The following is a 21,431-nucleotide window of genomic DNA, read 5'->3' on the forward strand; positions in this document are numbered from 1 at the left end:
TTAGGAAAAACTAGTTTAATGGAACAACCGCTTTTCTCCCAGGCTGTACAAAATTTTGTAATGTTTTTTCAGGTTATTGAATAGGAAATTTAATGGGGATTTCAAAAAATTTACTTAAAACAGTCATTTTCTCAATCCAAGTAGGTTTTTCCAGCGATTTTGTTCTTGACTGTCCTTTCAAACTGTGTTTCTGACAGTTCAAAACTTTGACCCGTATTTGAAAAAATAGTGTTGATGATGGTTCCGCAAAGACAAAACGTCGAAAAAAAAATAAAACGTAAAACCAAAAAATGCACTTTTTTCAAAATATCTCAAACACCAAAAACAGTCGATGTTTTCTAAATCTGTATTTCAAACTGTTTTCAAAATCCCCATAGTGGACCTCCTTATCCTGGACACACTGTATATTACCAAATTACCAGAATTACAGTCCATAATGTATTGCGGTGATTCGTCGTGGTCCACCCTGTATAGCAAACTCGTTATACCACTAAACCGTGCGATTTTTCTACATAAATCAAAAGCACAATTTGCGGACGCACTGTATACAATTTTCACACCAAACTAGCCAACCTTGATCCCGATTGGCTGACGCAAAAAAAAAACAAACGAACATTTACCTGTCCTCATCGAATTGTAAGGCAGCCTCCGTCGTGCTAAGGCCGAGGAAGTTGGCCACATTGGAGAAAATGGTGGGGTACTCTGTATCCACGGACATAGTCGAAACCACACTACTTTGCGACGCAAAACACGCGAAACAAACGCGAATCGGGGCAACAAGTGACTGTCGGCGCGACGCCAACTGCAAGCCGCGAGAGGGTGATGCGATATGTGCGTGTGCGATACTTTTTTTTTTTTATTGTTGTGGCACGACTGGTTTTTCAGAAAAACTTTTGATAAGTAGATGAAATAGGCACGCAAACAATCTATCTTTGTTTAACTCGGCCGTAAAATTTTACAATCGTTTTTTATTGTCGCACGTCAATCAGAAAACAACGCTGAGCATAATGAGGAAAACCAGGAATGAAGTTTATTATTGCTAGATGCCTGTAGAATCAGTTTTAAAAATGCCAGAATCCTCCAAAAACTTTAAAAACCTTCCAAGAAACTTCTAATATATTCTAGGTGCCTCTAGAATTACTTTGGAAATGCCAAAAGCCTCTAGAATAATAATTTTTAAAGTGTCACACTCTTCTAGAACTTATTTGTTCTTCCAAGAAACTTTTATTATTGCTGGATGCCTGTAGAATCACTTTAGAAATGCCAGAATCCTCCGAAAACCTTCCAAGAAACTTCTAATATATTCTAGGTGCCTCTAGAATAATAATTTTTAAAGTGTCACACTCTTCTAGAACTCTTTTGATTTTCCAAGAAACTTTTATTATTGCTAGATGCCTGTAGTATCATTTTAAAAATGCCAGAATCCTCCAAAAACTTTGAAAACCTTCCAAGAAACTTCTAATATATTCTAGGTACCTCTAGAGTCACTTTGGAAATGCCAAAAGCATCTAGAATAATAATTTTTAAAGTGCCACACTCTTCTAGAACTCTTTTGATCTTCCAAGAAACTTATTATTGCTAGATGCCTGTAGAATCATTTTAAAAATGCCAAAATCTTCCAAAAACTATGAAAACCTTCCAAGAAACTTCTAGGTGCCTCTAGAATCTCTTCGGAAATGTCAAAAGCCTCTAGGATAATAATTTTTAAAGTGTCACACTTCTAGAACTCTTTTGATCTTCCAAGAAACTTATTATTGCTAGATGCCTGTAGAATCATTTTAAAAATGCCAAAATCTTCCAAAAACTATGAAAACCTTCCAAGAAACTTCTAGGTGCCTCTAGAATCTCTTCGCAAATGTCAAAAGCCTCTAGAATAATAATTTTTGTCACACTTCTAGAACTCTTGATCTTCCAAGAAACTTTTATTATTGCTAGATGCCTGTAGTATCATTTTAAAAATGCCAGAATCCTCCAAAAACTTTGAAATCCTTCCAAGAAACTTCTAATATATTCTAGGTGCCTCTAGAGTCACTTTGGAAATGCCAAAAGCATCTAGAATAATAATTTTTAAAGTGTCACACTCTTCTAGAACTCTTTTGATCTTCCAAGAAACTTTTATTATTGCTAGATGCCTGTAGAATCATTCTAAAAATGCCAGAATCCTCCAAAAACTATGAAAACCTTTCAAGAAACTTCTAACATTTTCTAGGTGCCTCTAGAATCTCTGTGAAAATTCTAAAAGCCTCTAGAATAATAATTTTCTAAGTGTAACACTCTTCTAGAACTCTTTTGATCTTCCAAGAAACTTGTATTATTGCTAGATGCCTGTAGAATCACTTTAGGCCAGAATCCTCCAAAAACTTTGAAAACCTTCCAAAAAACTTCTAATATATACTAGATGCCTCTAGAATGACTTAAGGAAATGCAAAAAGCGTCCAGAATAATAATTTTTAAAGTGCCACACTTCTAGAACTCTTTTGATCATCCAAGAAACTTTTATTATTGCTAGATGCCTGTAGAATCACTTTAGAAATACCATGCCTTCTAATATTTTCTAGGTGCCTCTAGAATTATTCTAAAACTCTTATTTGCCTCTAAAATCACTTTTGAAATTCCAGAATCTTCCAAAAACTTCAGAAATGTTCCAAGCAACTTGTAATATTTGCTAGTTTTCTCTAGAATTATTTTAAACGTGCTATTTTCGTCTAGAATTACTTTGAAAATGTCATAATCTTCCCAATACTCCGGAAGATTCTAAGAAACTTTGTTGTTTTATTGTTATTTGGGTCTAAATTCACTTTACAAATGTCAGAAGCTTTTGAAAACTTGGAAAACCTTCCAAGAAATTTGTAATGTTTGTTAGGTGCCTTCAGAATTACTTTAAACTTGCTATTTTCGTCTAGAATTACTTCGAAAATGTCATAATCTTCCCAATACTCCGGAACATTCTAAGAAACTTTGTTGTTATTGTTGTTTTATTGTTATTTGCGTCTAAATTCACTTTACAAATGTCAGAATCTTTTGAAAACTTGGAAAACCTTCCAAGAAATTTGTAATGTTTGTTAGGTACCTTCAGAATTATTTTAAACTTGCTATTTGCCTCTAAAATCACTTTTGAAATTCCAGAATCTTCCAAAAACTTCAGAAATGTTCCAAGCAGCTTGTAATATTTGCTAGTTTTCTCTAGAATTATTTTAAACTTGCTATTTTCGTCTAGAATTACTTTGGAAATGTCATAATCTTCCCAATACTCCGGAACATTCTAAGAAACTTTGTTGTTATTGTTGTTTTATTGTTATTTGCGTCTAAATTCACTTTACAAATGTCAGAAGCCTCTAAAAACTTAGGAAACCTTTCAAGCAACTTGTACTATTTGTTAGGCGTCTCCAGAATTATTTTAAACTTGCTATTTGCCTCTAGGATCACTTTGAAAATGTCAGAAGTCTCTAAAAACATCGGAAATCTTCCATAAAACTTGTAATATTTATTGCTAAGGGCAAAAAAGCAGTTTTAAACTCGAAAATCTAGTCACGAAATTCTTTGTAGAAGAGTTAAAATCAATCAATTTTTTTTTTGAATTATCTTGAAAAAAAGGATGACATTTGTGAAAACGCATTAGATCGGTTAAAACAAAATAAGACTTTTTTCTAGGCCATCCTGTAGCTTAAAGTACTCTCTACTATTAGCCATTTTTGAGATATTTCATTTATTTCAAAACAAAATTTGGACCACTCCGATCACTTAATTTGATACGAAAGAGAAAATAGTTAAAAAACAAAGTTGTTCCTACAAAACAGGAAATTATGTTTATGACATTTTTGCTCTAGCATTTAGAATTTCAGAGTAAGTTTTATGTGAAAAAACAATCTATTCTACTTCCGTTTGTTCTGCGCTCTGCAAAACCCTGTAAAACCAACGATAAAAGACCATCCTTTATATATATTATAGGTGCCCCCCAAAAATTGTATCCAGTGTTGTATGCCTGGTTGTATAACTAGCTAAAATAAACAGAAAGCTGTTTGGTGTATGAAATTTTACAGGAAATATAAATAAATAATTTTTTTCTAATCATGGCATATAAAGTGACACTTTTCAAAACTGATTAGAGTGACAAAACGTTTTACTAACTAGTTACATAAAGTATCACTTTATGTAACTAGTTATGAAAAGTTCATTTCATCACTCCCTGTTTTTTCCGTAGAAACATATTTCCGTAGAAACATATGGGCGACATCCATCATAACATGTCGTTGTCACTGTTTATACAAGGTGCTATGAAAGTGAATATTTGTGTTAAATCACTTTAAAAGATGGTTTTTACCGCTTTTTGGTCAAAATTAGAAAAAATTATGTATGCAACACGTTTCGAAAATGTCTTATTGTGTAACTCATTCAAATTGTAGGACCTCGCTGCGCTCGCCCTACAAACATTCATTCGTTACACAAAATCGATCTTTTCGTAACTGGTTACATAAATAGCTATTTTTATTTTAGGTAATAATAACTATGACAATAAGGATTACTATTTAGCAACGTTGCTACTTAATGTAATACAGTTTCAAGAAAGATGATATTAGAATCACGTCACCCTAACCTAACTCTATTTTAATTTAATTTCCTAAAGCTTTATTCCATTTTTAAAAATATTAGGGTTGATTTAGTAATTATTCTAAAGTTACTAGAGAACAAAACGTTTTCATAAAATAACCTTAAAATGAAATATAACCGTTTTTCCAAAATTTCGCATTTTTTAGAATATCTCTGAAACTAATTGAAATTTTCCCAATGTTTAAGCGGTTTAAATTTTTTAATTCTAACAGTCAAAAGATTTACTTACAATACTACTATACTAATTAGAAATACCCTTACAATTTTTACCACAACCTAGTAATACAAGCGACGCTAAAATGTATCTGGCCGATTGTAAAAATCTGAATTTGAATTAACTGCTCTGCAGCAAATAATCACAAGACTAGTTACCAAACCGATGCTACTTAAACGTTTCGAATTAAAATTGCCCGCTCGATTCGTTTACATTAAAAAACCATAAGAAAATCGAATCATTTTTGTGTCTTAAGTAGAGCATAGACGTCCGGTATAGCGAAAGAAAACTTAACACGGATTAGTAAGCGAGCTTTATTGCACCATATAAAACCGTGCATTATAGCCTAATTAACTTTATAATCGTTTTTGTGAGGGATTTAGAAAAGCGGTGCGCAATTTCAGCAAATCCCCCTTTATTAAATATGATGAAAAACAACCTTAAAAATCGGACGGAGCCACGCGCGACCTTTGCCTTTATTTCTTCTATATAGGACAAACCCTCCCCGCAGTGTGCGCTATTGATTTTGGCATTTTATTGTTCTTTATTACCGGACGACCGGTGGAGAAATATTAATTTTTAAATCAAACACTATTTGAGCACTTATTAAGTGTACAAGGTCAGAAAATGTTTGTTCTCGTTACAATTTAGCGCAATCGGCAATTAGAAAGACCAATGATGACCAGATGCAATTACTAAGCTATCCGTAATCATGTTTGATAAATACAGACAAAGCAATCTGTGTAAGTTTACAAGACAATGCTACAAATAGGAGTTGTTGACCTAGAACAGTCAAATAGATGCAAAAACTAAAGAATTAGCATTATCAAAAGCTTAAATAAACACTAGAACAAACACTGAACTGAAAACTTACCAGAAACAGCAATATGAGATGATGGAAGAGAATCCGTTTGGATCAAACACCAGAAAGTTCTACAAGACAATATTCAAATGACAAGAAAGGCTTCAAACCCAATTCCAGCAGCATATTGAAAAATGAAAATGGACACCTAATAGCAGACAAGGTTAATAATGAATTCAATGTAGATTATGAAAAAAGTCATACAGAGAATATCTATCAAACCGCAGACTTGTCAGTAGAATAATCGTCACTGGAGGAAACAGAAGAAGCACTTAAGAAACTCATTAACAATATACCTGCAAAGCTTCTTAAATATGGATAATTTTCTACACGAGGAAATAAATCAGATCATTCTACTCATATCGAAACGATACCGCAGAAATGCCAAGCAAGTATAAAGAAATGACATCAAAGTATAATAGTCCATATTCATAAAAAAAGGAGATATAACAAAGTGCTCGCATAGACACATTTCTTTACTTAATACTTCCTATAAAATCATATCGAATATCCTCTTAAATAAACTTTCGTAGAAGCATTTCTAGTAGAATATCAGGCAGGTTTCTGGAAGGTCCACTTTTCACAGTCGATCAGCTTTTCACTCTCCTACTAGATGGAAAATCAATACACAGTCGTCCAGAATCTTTTCGTTGAATTGTAGAACGCAATGTCAGAACTGTCAATAGTAAGAATAAGAAATCATAGCTATTTCTTCTTCGTCTTCTCCAACTCGTTCTCTCCGTCATTCTAGAAAAGGTGGTCAGAGCTGCACAGGTCAAAATATCGAATTCCTGTCAAACAGAGGACCTAAGCTGAAGGCTAGCATATCCATATGATCTGATCAGAAATTCAATAACAGTAAAGAAGAGACAAAATGTAACAGTAGATACCAACAATTTTGAACGAGTAGAACATTTTAAATACCTGGGGCAACGATTACAGCAAACAACGATATCACGGAGAAGATAAAGGGAGGGATACAATCAGCCAACAGATGCATGTACTGACTGAATAACCTATTCAAAGCGAAAGCCCTGACAAGAACTTCCAAGATCAAAACATACAAAACAATCATTGTTGTTGTCAGATTTGAGAGGAAGTTATTAAGGTTTGGTCCCTCATTTGCTCCGAACACACCAACCCACCCAGGGTTGTAAAGCTTAAAAGAGAAGTCCAAATAGATGCTCAAATGGGCCTGGAAGGATTCAATCTGATCATCTTAACTGTTTCTTCTCCAAATTCAAATTGCGCCTTACTCAAACGGAAATTATCCGTTTATCCAAAAGCTGTCATGTTATTCAAAGGGACAAGTCAAGTAAATTCTTGACTTGATGTAGCCAAACTAATTTCAAAGCTCTAGTGAGTTTGAAGGTTGGGATAACAAGAACGAACCAAAAACTGAACGTTCACCATGAACACAATAAACCTAATCCCATGAATAATTATAATAGAGTGTCACAAAAGACAAGAAACAATAAATAGTTCCTCACTCACTGACAAATAGATGCTTAACTTAGCAAATCACTAATGATTCACCACTTGGTATCGTAAAATGCAAAGATGGAAGCAATGCAGGGTTAAGAAGACCCAATATTTCAATTACAATATCTCGTAAACTATATGAACTATAAGTGTGTTCAGTTAGTTAGCTAGAGTTACAAATTGAACAAAACAATCATGTTTGGGACAGAAGTTCGAATCACAAACAACTAAAGCATCTTAGAAGCGTGTAAACTATTCTTTTGTGCGGATAGGAATAGCCAGGGACGCACCTTTTTAAAATGACGCGGTTCTAACGTTACAAATGTCAACAGCCTCGGTTAAGGTTAGCAAAAGGTTATCCGATCGATTGAAGTAATTTTTACCCGTAAGACGGCAAAACAACTTTACCAACCTCTTTCTCTAAACGTTCGGATAAATGCAGATCGAAATCTAGGTAAATATTGACTCGGGTGCGAAAAGCGGAACATCCACGTCGTAAACAATAGACATCGCCGACACTGATAGCAACTTTCGTTACACGTTTTCTATTCAAATGCCGGTGTAAGGGTTCGGATTCGATTCGAATAGAGAAGGAAAACGAGTCGAGGCGGTGTTTTAGGGTTGCGAAACAATGTACGCCAAATGGAGTGGATATATTGTAAGTCACACACATCTCAAATGATTGCAACGTTCTTTTCATCTCAATTTAGTCTAAAACATATTTAGTTGAATTTCCATATTACGTACAATATTATGGATTATGTCGACTGATTATGAGTACCAGTTAGTATATGATGACGTTCAAATGATCCTTTGAATTTTAATCTCAAAAAAATTGACGAAAAAGCAATAATTTAAGATCAAAATGACTTTGACACTTCCAAAAGTCTATAATTTCAGACATATTAAGTTGTTATTGCTGAACTGAATGGCGTCTCTACTACAACACAATAATGCAGCAGGGATGCTAAGATAGTTCATCGAGAAAGTTATCTGGTATGGCAGACGACCTACTAAGCACTGTGAGAATCCATAGAATTTCTAGAAAACCGAGCTGATGCAGAAGATTGCTTCTCTTCTGTTGAAAACCATCAACAACTGACCGATAGGCACAGTAAATTCCCAGAAGACGTACAAAATCTACAGAACTAGCTTGAAAATAACCTTGTAGGAAAAATCGTTCCTCAAAAGTAAAGAAACAGCAGTCGGCATCTTAAATATTGAAAGCAATGAAAGTGAGAAGAGCAGAACCAAATGTATTTGATTCAATCAAAGCTCCGTTAGTCAGAGAACTATACAGGATGTGTCCAATGTGACACAAAGGTAATGCAAGAACCTTATGATTCATCCTCGCAAAACAGTAATATACCAGAAGGCTGCAACTTGTCAAACCCCCTTTCCTATCTGGTAGAACAATCCTATTTGAGACTCCTGTCGGTGGATTAGGTGAATTATCTGGAAGTTATTCTAAAAAAATACTCATTTGTACTCTCTGCACTTAAATCTCGTTAATAAAGCAAATGTCCAGTTATGGTGGGCATTGCAAACGTTTCTGCTAGAAGTGCTGGGTTATTCTGGCTTTACACTAGAAATATCCTCCCTATTCCAGACAGACAACTCGTCTGTCAGTAAAATTATATGGAACATTGAGGAAATTCTAGAACGGGAGTTTTTTTGGAGATGTTCTCAGATATTCTACCATGCACGGTTAAGGCTACAAAGCTCTCGTACCAATAGAGGAAGTGTACTGACCGAAATAACTACCTACTCCAAGCAAACACCTGTTGAACCGAAACGAACATTTGCCCAATAAGCAGACCAGACAACATGCTGCTCTAAGAGGATGACCTTACTATTCAAGGGGAAGACGATAACAAACATGATAATCCTCCTTTCGTCCTTATTAAACTCTCATGGAGAAGCTACTAGGGTGCCTTAATGGATTCCGGGCCATTCTTATTTCACAGACAGTGCCCAAGCCGGCGAATTTACAAAACAAGAGTCGGAAGAGGTCGTTACTCAACCAGACAATTGGGTCATGGTGAAGAAAAGAGTCATCTTGAAATGAAGCAACGAGGAACAATCCAATTCTATGGCTGAGAATTCCGGGGTGGATATTCTTTCAATGCGTGTCCACTAATGGATGTTTGCGTGTCTCCATTCTTCTTTATTCCCTACTGTATGTCGTGCCGTCTTCACTGTCTGATATTCCGTAGACGAGACGGATAGTTTTTCCTTCCGATCCCTCTCCTTCAATCAAATCAAAAGATGTAAGAAGTGTTATTTCGTGTTCTTCTTTTCTTATTCAATGCACACAGTTCACGTTATCCGTTGACACGTCTTAGAATTCCGTAAGGAAGCACCGACCAAACGTAGCATTCAATGAGTCTGAGTCTTAGGTTAATCGGAAAAGAAAAACACTTAACACTGTATCGTCAGCATAGCGGGAATTGTTATAATCCTCACTTCATTAACTTTGACTCTCAATTCCATATGTTTCAAGGAGATCCCGGGGTTGATCCATACCAAGAACTTTATGATGGACCTTTACCTACAAATATCCTGCAACTAACTAAACAACACTTAAAAACAATGACAACACTCACTGACAATAGCGTTCATTGCCATGCAGAACAATTGTTGGGTTGCCGTTTTTGTACTCTTGAGCAGGAAAAAACAATTATCCAGAACCTGAAAAAACTGGATATTCTGCACGGATTATAATTCGGAATGAGGAACCAGCATAACCCCACGGTTCACATCTGTCAAAAAGTATTAACCAATTATCTGCATAGCTGCTGATTCATTAAATAACTAGTCAGTTTGTAAATCAGAATATGAGACTTTTTGGCATGAACAAATTGAATTATTTTGATTTTTCCTATAAGCTCTCTAAAGATTGTCAGGTATTTTAAGAACACCCTGTAAATTAATAACATTTGCATGAATGTCAAATATAACTGCTTTTTTATTTATTTTTGTTCCTGTAAAACAGTTCATAATCCAAATAGTTTTATTCGTTAAGGAATTAATATTGCTGATCAATAATTTGATGTGTAATTTTGTGGAAAAACAGCGACATTTACTAAATAACCTTTTTCACAGACAAAAAAGCAGTGAAAAAATAAATCAACATTTCAGTTTAATTTGTAAAAATACAGTACCTACTACAACGGAAGAAAACTCAAAACTACTCTATCCACAACATAATTTTTCTCAACTATGACCAAAGTACGACACTGCACGAGGTACTAACCTGGCCTTTCGCATCCACACATAAAACGCCCTTTTACAGGAGGCATTAGAAGATTTTTCCGGGATGTAATTGTTCTCATCCACGCAGTCGGCCATTCTAAATTATTCAACCAAAGAGAAGTATAATCGCCTTGGAAACTAGACCGGACGCAACTTACGAACTGGGGGGGTAAGTTGAACTGTCGCGGCCGCGTTTCGGATTGATTGAATAATAGATAAACTATATATCGGAAAGTTCGTTGATTAAGAGGGTAAAACCGTCACAAAGAGACGAGAGGGGGGCGAGTTTTGTGTGTGTTTATGCGGCGACGTGTAACACGTGGATGGTTGTTTAGAAAAAAAATTAAACGCTCAGAGACATCGCTGTGGAAGTTGAACTAAACGGGGATGTCACGCCCGTGCCTGTCAAAACTATCTCCTTAAATCGACGTCTAAAAGTGTTGACGTAAAATTGGAGAACGAATTTATTACGCTATTAAACGCTACCAAGGCTTAGGGATGACGGTTCAGTCGATATTGTTTAGATTAGGGAACAAACGTGGCCTAAAACGATAGGTGTGTGTTTAAGCGACGTTGATTGATTAGCTTGAAGGAATATACACATTATTTTTAGTTGAAATGATTTTTCTAAGTTTACTCAATAAGGCTATTAGTCCAATGAGCTGCATAATTCAAACTAATAAAGTTTTTGGGAAAGCGTCAAATTTAGACTTCCCAAAATCCAAATTGAACATAGTTGCTACAAATAGGTTTTAATGTGTTCATGTTCGTTTGCTGTCCAATATTACTATCCTATAGGTTTTCTCCTTTGACCAAGTTGTGTCCTGTAGTGGCTGGTAAAGATAATAAATTGTAACATTAAAAAAATGTGAACAAATACTCAAAGTCGATGTTACTGTAATTTAATGAGTCGGCCTGAGCCATCTTCCACCAACACACTTCTTCTTTCATTAGGACTCTGTTTTCATCAGTCATTAGCCCGGAGCAGTTGGGATGCTGAAGACCAGCTTTCATACCATCTTATAGGTGGTCGTCCAGGAGGTCGAGATGTATTTGGTTTTTTCTCTTTTGCTTCTTTGCCAGCCGATCATCTGGCATTCTGTTCACGTGGTTTCTCATCTACATCTCGGATCTCCCATATTTCCTTTATTTCTTCATTTCTCTTCCGGTCAAATAGCGTATGTCCTGTTATTGATCTTAGTGTTCGCATTTTTATTGTTCTTAAAAGTCGTTTAGTTCTTGTGTTCTCGGTGTCATGACCGGTCTTAGGCAAGTTTCGTATATTCTGACCTTATTCCTGCTGATAAGTTTATTCCGCCAGATGAAATCAATTAAACCAACACACTACCTAATGTAGCAATATTTCTGAATCATTTCTTCTTTTGGTTTTACTCTGATGACCGCAATAAGTAGGGATTTTTCAGAAAAAATATCTACTATCTTTCTAGTTTCTTAATTCATGTAGTGTACATCTGCTTCTATGATGCAATGAAGTCAATGTTTGAATTGAATATCTTAATATAAGAAACTGTCAAAAAAGGATAAATCCATACAAAATTGTCTACTACTTTCAAACAATTATAACAAACTAAAATTTCTCAAAAATTTGTATAAATCAGGCGATATCAGTACACATGGTACTAATAAAATGTTAGTTTAGCCAGGTTTAAAAAAACAAATCTCTAAACAGTAGAAAAGAAAAAATGTTTGCCTATTTTATGTAAATTAGGTAGTTTTTGGAGCTATTCATGTAGTAAAGCCAAATTCACACTGTATCTGTTTCGATCGAAACCAATAGAAATAAATTAATTAAATAACCTCGATATTAACTAAATATTTGATTTAATTAAGCTTGGGTAAGTCTATCTAGCTTACAGTTAAGTCTCTAAAGCTTATTTGAAAATGAAAGTACATACGCCATTTAAAAGCATACAAAAAATTGCAATTATACATTTAGCAAAATCTATGCAAGCATAAGTTGCAAGCACTTTGACTCAAAGTAAATTGTTTATCTAACCATGAAAAAAGATTCCCTGAGTTAGTTTTCCTTAATACAAACTGCAATTTGTTTACATCACAAATTTGCTAATAATTTTACAATGTTATTATTTTCTAAAGCAAAAGAGAGTAGCATTGATGCCAAACTGAGTCTCCTTCAGTCAAGTTTTAAGTGTTGACCTCACACAAAAATGTAACGGTTTTCTTTTTTCACTTACTTCTCAAATAAAGGGAATGGCTGTGGTAAAAGTTTATTTTATGTCCAAAAATGATACTTTCTGCGCGTGATAAAACTATATTTTTTCTACAAGCATTTTTAATAACTGGAATTCAAGTATTAACATAAATAAATTTCCCCACACTAAATTTGAATCTGTTTTCCCGGATATTTCCAGTAACTGTAGTAGAAAAAATGTTGTCCCCAATGCGGAAAGGATCTTTCCCGCACTCGATTCCTTGCCCAAACTCCGCAGTATCACTTTTCTTACTTGTTAGGAAATTGTTATTTCCAAAAGTAATTGTGTGCACTTGATAGAAAATATGTATTTCTTACAAAAAAACAAAACAACATAAGTACAATTTGAACCCATTTTTTGACATGGCGGATGATTGTGAGAAGATATTAGAAGATGAAATGTTACAGAACAAATATAGTGTGACAGTAATGACACGGGTTAAAGGACTGTTAAAACCTACTTACTTTAAACGGAATATTAAGAAGAAAACGATTACGAATAACCATATTTATAACATCATTCTCTATAATAATGATGATGATATAATAATATCTACTTTTCAAATTACCCTAACAGAATTATCTAATGTTCGCAATTGAGAACTTAACCTATTTGTTTTAATCTTAAATTCATGTTAAGTTTTTAAACCAAAATTTCGGCACTTTCTAAAGTGGTTGAGGTGCAATGAATACAAGAAATGTAAACATAGCAGAAAGGTGCTAAAAAGACCAAAACAGGGGACCAAAAGTGTTTGTTGAATATGGCGTCCGTAAATTTCTGTTTAGTTAGTAGGCTCTATGGGATCAAAATCATAATGTTATTTTTGATGTACTTTCATAAAAAGTTGGTTGAGTATGACTTTTGTTTGAATTCAACAAAAGTTATTAAGATTTGTTGGTGAGTTGGCCCAAAAAGTACCTTTTCTTCTCATCCTTTATTATTACTTACATATTTTACTCGATTTATAATAACAATAATGGTAGGATGTAGTCTATAAGCAGCGGTGAAGTACAATCAAAACAATTTTTATTAAAATGTCTTGAGTACAAACAACTTCTGACTTTCTGAGTCCTTTCTCCTCTTTGTGCTTTATAAATCTTAGAAAATATGGTAGTTTTTATAACATATTTTTAAATGTTTGCTGATAGTGTGTGTCGATGATTTTCTTTTATAATAATAACTGTGTAAATTTTCTATAAAACACAAATTACAAACCGCCTATGCAAGTGTACTTTGCTTTCGGGTTTTTACCGATCCGAAATTTGCACACTAGATGACAAAAAGACTAACTAAAAAATTACATTACTTTCCAGTCTTACCAATATTAAAAAATGCCAATTACACGTAATGTATAAAGTAGTGATGGGTGAATTACCAGTAAAGTAAATATTTTACTTTACCAGCAAAATTTGACCGGTAAATTACAAATACTGTGTTTCTGGAAGTTCAAATTTTGACACCGCTTTTCTCTCTGATTATACTAAATTTTGTAATGTTTCTTCAGGTTATTGGATAGAAAATTTAATGAGGATTCCAAAAATGTGCTTAAAACAGTAATTTTCTCACTCCACGTGGGTTTTACAGGCGATTTGGTCCCTAACTGTCCTTTCAAATTCAAACCGTCTTTCTGATTTTAAATTTGACATCACTTTTCTCCAAGACTTTACTTGATTTTGTAGTTTTTTATGTCATTAGATAGGAAATTTAATGAGGATGAACGTGAGGAAACACGTGATTCGGTTACTCGGTAACAGGCGATTTTGTCCCTGTCTGTCCTTAAAGTATTCAAATTTCAGATTACAATTTCACTGATTAGTAAATTTGTTAAAAACAGTTTTTTCTAACTAACTCGAAAAAGTTGCAAGAAACCTAAAATGTTCCTGATCACCTTCTTAACCCAACACCCTAAATTTGTAGGACCGTTTTTGCTTCCAGTATACAGACTGTGTATGAAAATTCACAAAAACAACCGAGTTACAGGGTGTTTAGATTTCAAATCACAACTTCAACTGATTTGCAAGTTTGTTGCATTAAACCAGTTTTCGCTAAATAACTCAGAAACGGTAAAACTTTCGAAAAATTTGATAGAGAGCAAAAATATTCGTAAAGAACTGCTAAACTAATCCCTGGAAGTTTTCTGTCCGTCAGTGGCCGTTACTATACAGGGGGTGCATGAAAAGTATAGTTCAAATTAATGACAGCCATGACAGAAGAATGATATCTTTAAAGCAAATTTCAATTATTACCCATACATTTATTGGTCAAATTGGTAAATTTTCCTGTATATGAGCGTATATTGTTAATCTAACCACAAAAACACGTTCTTTGAATGGGTTTTCCCTAACATGAACATGCAACTGCAATTTGTTTACTTGACGAATTTGTTGAATTTTACGACTATTTCAAGACATATATGTGGAACAGCATAAATACCCAAAACAAAGGCAAAATTGAGTATGAACAACTAAAAATCACATCGCAATTTATTTGGAATTCACTTACCGTTCTTGGTGCTCCAATTCTTGTATGATAATGTTGGCAATTGGATCAGTGATGGGCCGTTCTCCCAGTAATCGTTGCCGATCGGGATCGGCTTGCATCTGAGCAAAAGAACCATCGCCCAAGGTGATCTCCAAGTGAGGCGAGATGGAAAGACTGTCGTCGTCAGCTGCAATAAACCACCAAACTGTCGTGTATCGAATTAAACCATTAATTAGTTAATAACGGTCTTACAAAAATCGTCAAACGCCTCATTAATCATGGTCGAATGTTATCAGCGCAAAAAAAATCACTCTAAAATGGACTGTTGAACGAAAAGGGAGCATCACGACGCCCGAGGATTCCGAGAATGTGTTTTTTCCACGCGTTTAACACAAGTTTTAATCTTTGTGGTGTATTAATTAGGGGGGCTATTTAGATTAGGCGGTGGTCGGCTTGATACAGTCTTTCTGTTATTTCCGCAGGTCACAAACAAAACATGTGAAACGTTCGCCGAAATGTGCCGAATTAAGTGCGGGGATCAAAAGTTGTTAGTAGAAAAAATGCGCATTTAAAAACAGAGCTCTAAAAACTCAAAAAGTAAAGAAACAGAAGGTCATGGGTAAGTAATATCATGTTTACACTCTCAAATAATTATATAACGTCGCGCCTGAACGTAGGTCTCTTTTAGTACTTAACTGGTTTTGTCATACATAATTATGTTAATAAGTCTAGAACATCAAACACTTTATACCTTATTCCATTTGATGCCAAAACCAATGAAGTTTATGACAATAACAAACAATTAATTTGAATTCTATTGGTTACATGTCTTTGCAAGCTTTAATACACGATCCTAAATCCCTCTGAAAATTATCCACTACGTTTAAAACAAATTTTTTAGAAATGTGTGTGATTCTTTTCGGTTTGTGAATAATTAATTATATAATATTTTGTCTCTACCAAATTGTTTACCTAAATTAAAAGAATATGATGCCAAAGTTTGTTAACAATATTTTTGAATCTACTCTCTGCATGGACTTTTCACATTTTGCTTACTGTTTATTCTTAACAATGATTATTTTCTTAAAGTTGTATGACAATTGACGTGGTGCAGGGTTTGACAGATGGTGCGTCACATTCCTGATCTAATTTCACTAGACAAAGATCGAATTAAGAATATGAGTTTTATATACTTAAAATAGAGCAAAGTGTCCAAGTGTTCAGGTATAGTGAAAAGGAATAAATCCTAATATCAAAACTTTACCATATAGACTATTTCCAAAAGGTGACTTGATTCAAATTGCCAAAATCCTCTAGGTCTATTTTGAAAGTGCCAGAGACCTCTAAATGCTATTGAAAACCTTATAAAAAGTACCAGAGGCCTTTTAGACGTGTTTCAAATTTTCCAAGAATTTTCTTAGATTGCCACAGGCTTGTTTTGAATGTGCCAGACCCTCTAAACTCTACTGAGAACCTTGTAGAAGTGACTTAAATCTTCTCATAACTGTCAGAGGTCTCTAGAAACATTTTGAAAGTGTCAGGTCCTCTAAATGCTATTGAGAACCTTCTAAAAAGTGACAAAATCCTCTATATACACCTTCCCATAACTGTTTTAAATTTCCAGACACCTCTAAAACCATTTTGAATGTTCTATAAACTTCTAAATGTTATTGACAACCTTTTGAAAAGTGCCAAAGGCCTCTTCAAGTGTTTTAAACCTTCCTAGAATTGTTTTAAATTGACAGTGCCCTCTAGAACCTAGAACCTTTTTGAAAGTTCTATAAACCTCTAAATAGTATTGAAAACCTTATTAAAAGTACCAGAGGCCTTTACAAGTGTTTTACATTTTCCAAGAATTGTCTTAAATTGCCACAGGCTTGTAGGACTGTTTTGAATGTGCCAGACCCTTTAAATTCTACTGAGAACCTTCTAAGAAGTGCCAGCGCCCTCTAAAAGTGTCTTAAACCTTCCCATAACTGTCAGAGGTCTCTAGAAACCTTTTGAAAGTGTCAGGTCCTCTAAATGCTATTGAGAACCTCCTATAAAGTGCCAAAATCCTCTATAAATGTCTTAAACCTTCCCATAACTGTTTTAAATTTCCAGACACCTCTAGAACTATTTTGAATGTTCCATAAACCTCTAAATGCTATTGACAACCTTTTAAAGTGTTTTAAACCATGCTGGAATTGTTCTAAATTGACAGTGATATTGAAAACCTTATTATAAGTACCAGAGCCATTTACAAGTGTCTTAAACCTTCCCATAAGTGTCAGAGGTTTCTAGAAACATTTTGAAAGTGTCAGGTCCTCTAAATGCAATTGAGAACTTTCTAAAAAGTGCCAAAATCCTCTATAAATGTCTTAAACCTTCCCATAACTGTTTTAAATTTCCAGACACCTCTAGAACCATTTTGAATGTTCTATAAACCTCTAAATGCTATTCACAACCTTTTAAAGTGTTTTAAACCATGCTGGAATTGTTCTAAATTGACAGTGACATTGAAAACCTTATTATAAGTACCAGAGCCCTCTACAAGTGTCTTAAACCTTCCCATAAGTGTCAGAGGTCTCTAGAAACATTTTGAAAGTGTCAGGTCCTGTAAATGCTATTGAGAACCTTCTAAAAAGTGCCAAAATCCTCTATAAATGTCTTAAACCTTCCCATAAATGTTTTAAATTTCCAGACACCTCTAGAACCATTTTGAAACCTTATTAAAAGTACCAGAGTTCTTTACAAGTGTTTTAAATTTTCCAAGAATTGTCTTAGATTGCCACAGGCTTGTAGGACTGTTTTGAATGTGCCAGACCTTCTAAGTGCCAGCGCCCTCTACAAGTGTCTTAAACCTTCTCATAACTCTTTTAAATTGTCAGAGGTCTCTAGAAATATGAAGGCATTACATTACATTTTAAATAAAGTAATCTTGTATACAATACCCCGAACCATAATACTTGATTCGCTGGTCTTTACATATTTTGTTTTTCAACCAGATATACAGCTTGGTTGTAAGCTTTATGACTAGAAACTGGACACACTGTATAAGGAAAAGCGGCATTTTTTCGTAAACAAATATGAACTTTTCAGATAGAAATGACTTACGGATTACAAGTAATCATAACATACGTCTTAACGTGCGTTTATCATCACTGTACTGAATATCAGTGCTAATGAAGAGACAAACCAACAATCGAAACGTCGGTGGTAAATGTTCTAATAAATCAATTAAATTCCAATTTGCTTGCGAGTTTTTTCTCACCGGGAATCTAATAACCCAAACGTGAAATAATCACCAATAAAATACATACAAATAACGGTTTCAAAACTTGCATTATTTTAGGGAGGTGTATTTCAATTAGTTGCTATTTTTGCTCCTAACAATGCGGTTAATAGCACAAATTAGATAGGAAATACTTGGAATTTTCCTATTCTTCAGTCATTGTTTAAGGGGAAAAACTGTCTAGTAAACAAAAAACATTAACTTACGATGTAAAGTATGCTGAGGATTGTCAATGATACGAATCTGTCGGTCGGGCATGATCGGTTCCCCGTCAGCGCCCCCCACGTCACTAGGTAGCTGATACCTGTATAAAACTAATCATCACACCTTTTTTCCTTTCCAAAAAAATACGATAACTTACTTAGCAGCCTCCTCTTCGTGTTTAGAGCGCGGAAAGTACAAAGGCAACAACACTTCGTAAATACCTAAATCTACTTTGTCAACAACGAATATCACAGTATCCAGTGAGTTGCCATGTCGCTCCAAAAAGCGTCGTACAGTCCCTGTTATAATCAAACATCCCTTATTCAATCGTATAACTTAAGACCGGTTTATACCTCCAAATTAAAAAAATAAACTTGATTTAATATAATTCAAATTACATGTAAAAAAATAAACTTTAGAAAGTGGGTTAAATTAAATGGCATAGATGTATTTTTTGAATTCTAGTCTTTTTTGTTTTTGAAAAAAGTTGTCAAATGATTAATTGTAAAATTGAAAATAATAAACAATGAATGAAGATGTTTTCTCCTTGAAATGGAAACGAAATGGAATCGTAAGACCAATAAACAGGAAATGAGGGAAAAAAATAAACAAAACAAGTTTTACACTTCAAATACAGGGTGTCCCACGACGAAAGACATCGATTGATATTGGTAAAAGTATAAATAGGAGAGGTTTGAAAATTTGGCAGAATACTGATGTGGGCATGCCCAATCTAACTAAAATATTTTCAAGATGGTTGCACTTCCGGTTATACCGGAAGTCGATCACAACTTTCTTATTTTAAATAGAACACCCTATGTATTATTACATATTTGGATTCCTCACAAAATTCTGACCAACTTTTGTGTACAATGCCGTATGTCTATCTCTAGCCGTTTTCGAAATATTTGATGTTTTTCCAAAAAAGTGACAGTTGCAACGCTCAACATATTTTTGTACTCTGTCAAAACCGTATTTCATTTTGCAATGAAACTTTGGGTTATTGTAAATAAAGGATCGTTTTATTAAACTGAGGGTACGTAATGACTCATTTGTATACAGGGTCGTCAAAAAAAAATCATAAACCTGCCACTAAAAAAAAATGAAAAATTTAAAGTTTTTTAAATAGAAACCCACATTTTTTATGACGGAATCATTTTGAGCATTAAAAATTACTATACGTTTCAATTTACTTGCCTATACCTAAATCCAACCCATTTAGTTTTATTTGAGAATAAACATTTTTTTTATTATGCTGCACGGTTGGGATTATCTGGTGTTCTAGTTGGTCAAGCTTTTGACACACGGTGATATTGGAGACCTGCAGAGCATGTCAATAACACTAGTTTTGAGTGTTTTGACAACTGCAAATATACCGTAGCGGTTACGTTATTCAAACCAAGATTACTTAAATCTGTTAATTATTTACGGAGAATGTGATAAAGTTGTGAGTAGAACGTGTGAGGTATTTGCCGCTCGTTATCCAGAAAAACCAAAGCCATCACCAAAAGCTGTCAAGCAAATAATTAAAAATTTTAAGAATACGGGATCTGTGAAGATAAAAGCTATTAAAACAAAACCAATCCTTAATAATACAAATGTAGAAATTGCAATTTTGGGCTATTTTGTTGCAAATCCAACTTCGTCAATAAGACAAGTTTCCGTAGAATCAGGCATATCCTAAAGCTCAATTCAAAGGATCCTGAAGAAACATAAATTTCACCCTTTTTCATTTAAATTAGTGCAACACTTAAAAGAGGTTGAATTTCCGAAGAGAGTGGTTTTTAGTGAGTTTTTGCTGACTAGTCACTATGGAGAAGAATTGTTTTTGAATAATATTATTTAGAGCGATGAGGCCAAATTCACTAAAAATTGAATGTCCAATAGACATAATTCACACTACTGGTGTGACATAAATCCACACGTAATTAGAGAGAGCAATTTTGAAGAAATCTGGAGTTTTAATAATAAAAAATGTTCATTCCCAAATAAAACTAAATGGGTTGAATTTAGGTATAGGCAAGTAAATTGAAACGTATAGTAATTTTTAATGCTCAAAATGATTCCGTCATAAAAAATGTGGGTTTCTATTTAAAAAACTTGAGATTTTTCATTTTTTTTAGTGGCAAGTTTATGATTTTTTTTTGACGACCCTGTATACAAATGAGTCATTACGCACCCTCAGTTTAATAAAACAATCCTTTATTTACAATAACCCAAAGTTTCATTGCAAAATGAAATACGGTTTTGACAGAGTACAAAAATATGTTGAGCGTTGCAACTGTCACTTTTTTGGAAAAACAAAATATTTCGAAAACGGCTAGACTTAGACATACGGCATTGTACACAAAAGTTGGTCAGAATTTTGTGAATCCAACTATGTAATAATATATAGGGTGTTCTATTTAAAATAAGAAAGTTGTGATCGACTTCTGGTATAAACGGAAGTGCAACAATCTTGAAAATATTTTAGTTAGATTGGGCATGCCCACATCAGTATTCTGCCAAATTTTCAAAACTCTCCTATTTATACTTTTTCCAATATCAATCGATGTCGTGGGACACCCTGTATTCACAGAAAAAGAGTTCACAGAAAATCAATTTTATCTACTCCTAGCATGGTAATCATTCATTACATAGCTCATTTTGAGTTACGTAATGAGCGATTTTACCGCACTAGTGCGATAATAATCGATTTTATCGCACTAGTGCGATAAAACAACTTTAAATGAAAATTTCTGCTGTAATTGTTTATTGAATTTAAACATAACTTTGATACATTTTTTCATATTTCTCCTTTGACTTGGCAGGCAACAA

At 34.1% G+C, this 21,431-nt stretch overlaps 1 protein-coding gene across 9 annotated transcripts in view; it reads right to left on the reverse strand.

The window, feature by feature from the left end:
• The window catches only part of Gdap2 (ganglioside induced differentiation associated protein 2), a 41,001-nt gene that overhangs the window by 14,158 nt on the left and 5,412 nt on the right, over positions 1 to 21,431 (reverse strand). For all 9 annotated transcript variants that reach the window (XR_014180860.1, XR_014180858.1, XR_014180857.1 and 6 more), the window contains exons 5-7: positions 18,772 to 18,913; positions 18,617 to 18,714; positions 15,158 to 15,323 (exon numbers count right to left, since the gene is read on the reverse strand). Coding sequence is in view for 1 of the 9 variants with exons in the window: in XM_081993810.1 (XP_081849936.1) it covers positions 15,158 to 15,323; positions 18,617 to 18,714; positions 18,772 to 18,913 (406 nt within the window). In the remaining 8 variants the exon portion in view is untranslated. The remainder of the gene's footprint in view (positions 1 to 15,157; positions 15,324 to 18,616; positions 18,715 to 18,771; positions 18,914 to 21,431) is intronic.

The sequence above is a fragment of the Ips typographus genome, linkage group LG1 (genome assembly GCF_016097725.1).
Source record: "Ips typographus isolate SLU linkage group LG1, UJ_Ityp_2.0, whole genome shotgun sequence".
Classification (NCBI taxonomy): domain Eukaryota; kingdom Metazoa; phylum Arthropoda; class Insecta; order Coleoptera; family Curculionidae; genus Ips; species Ips typographus.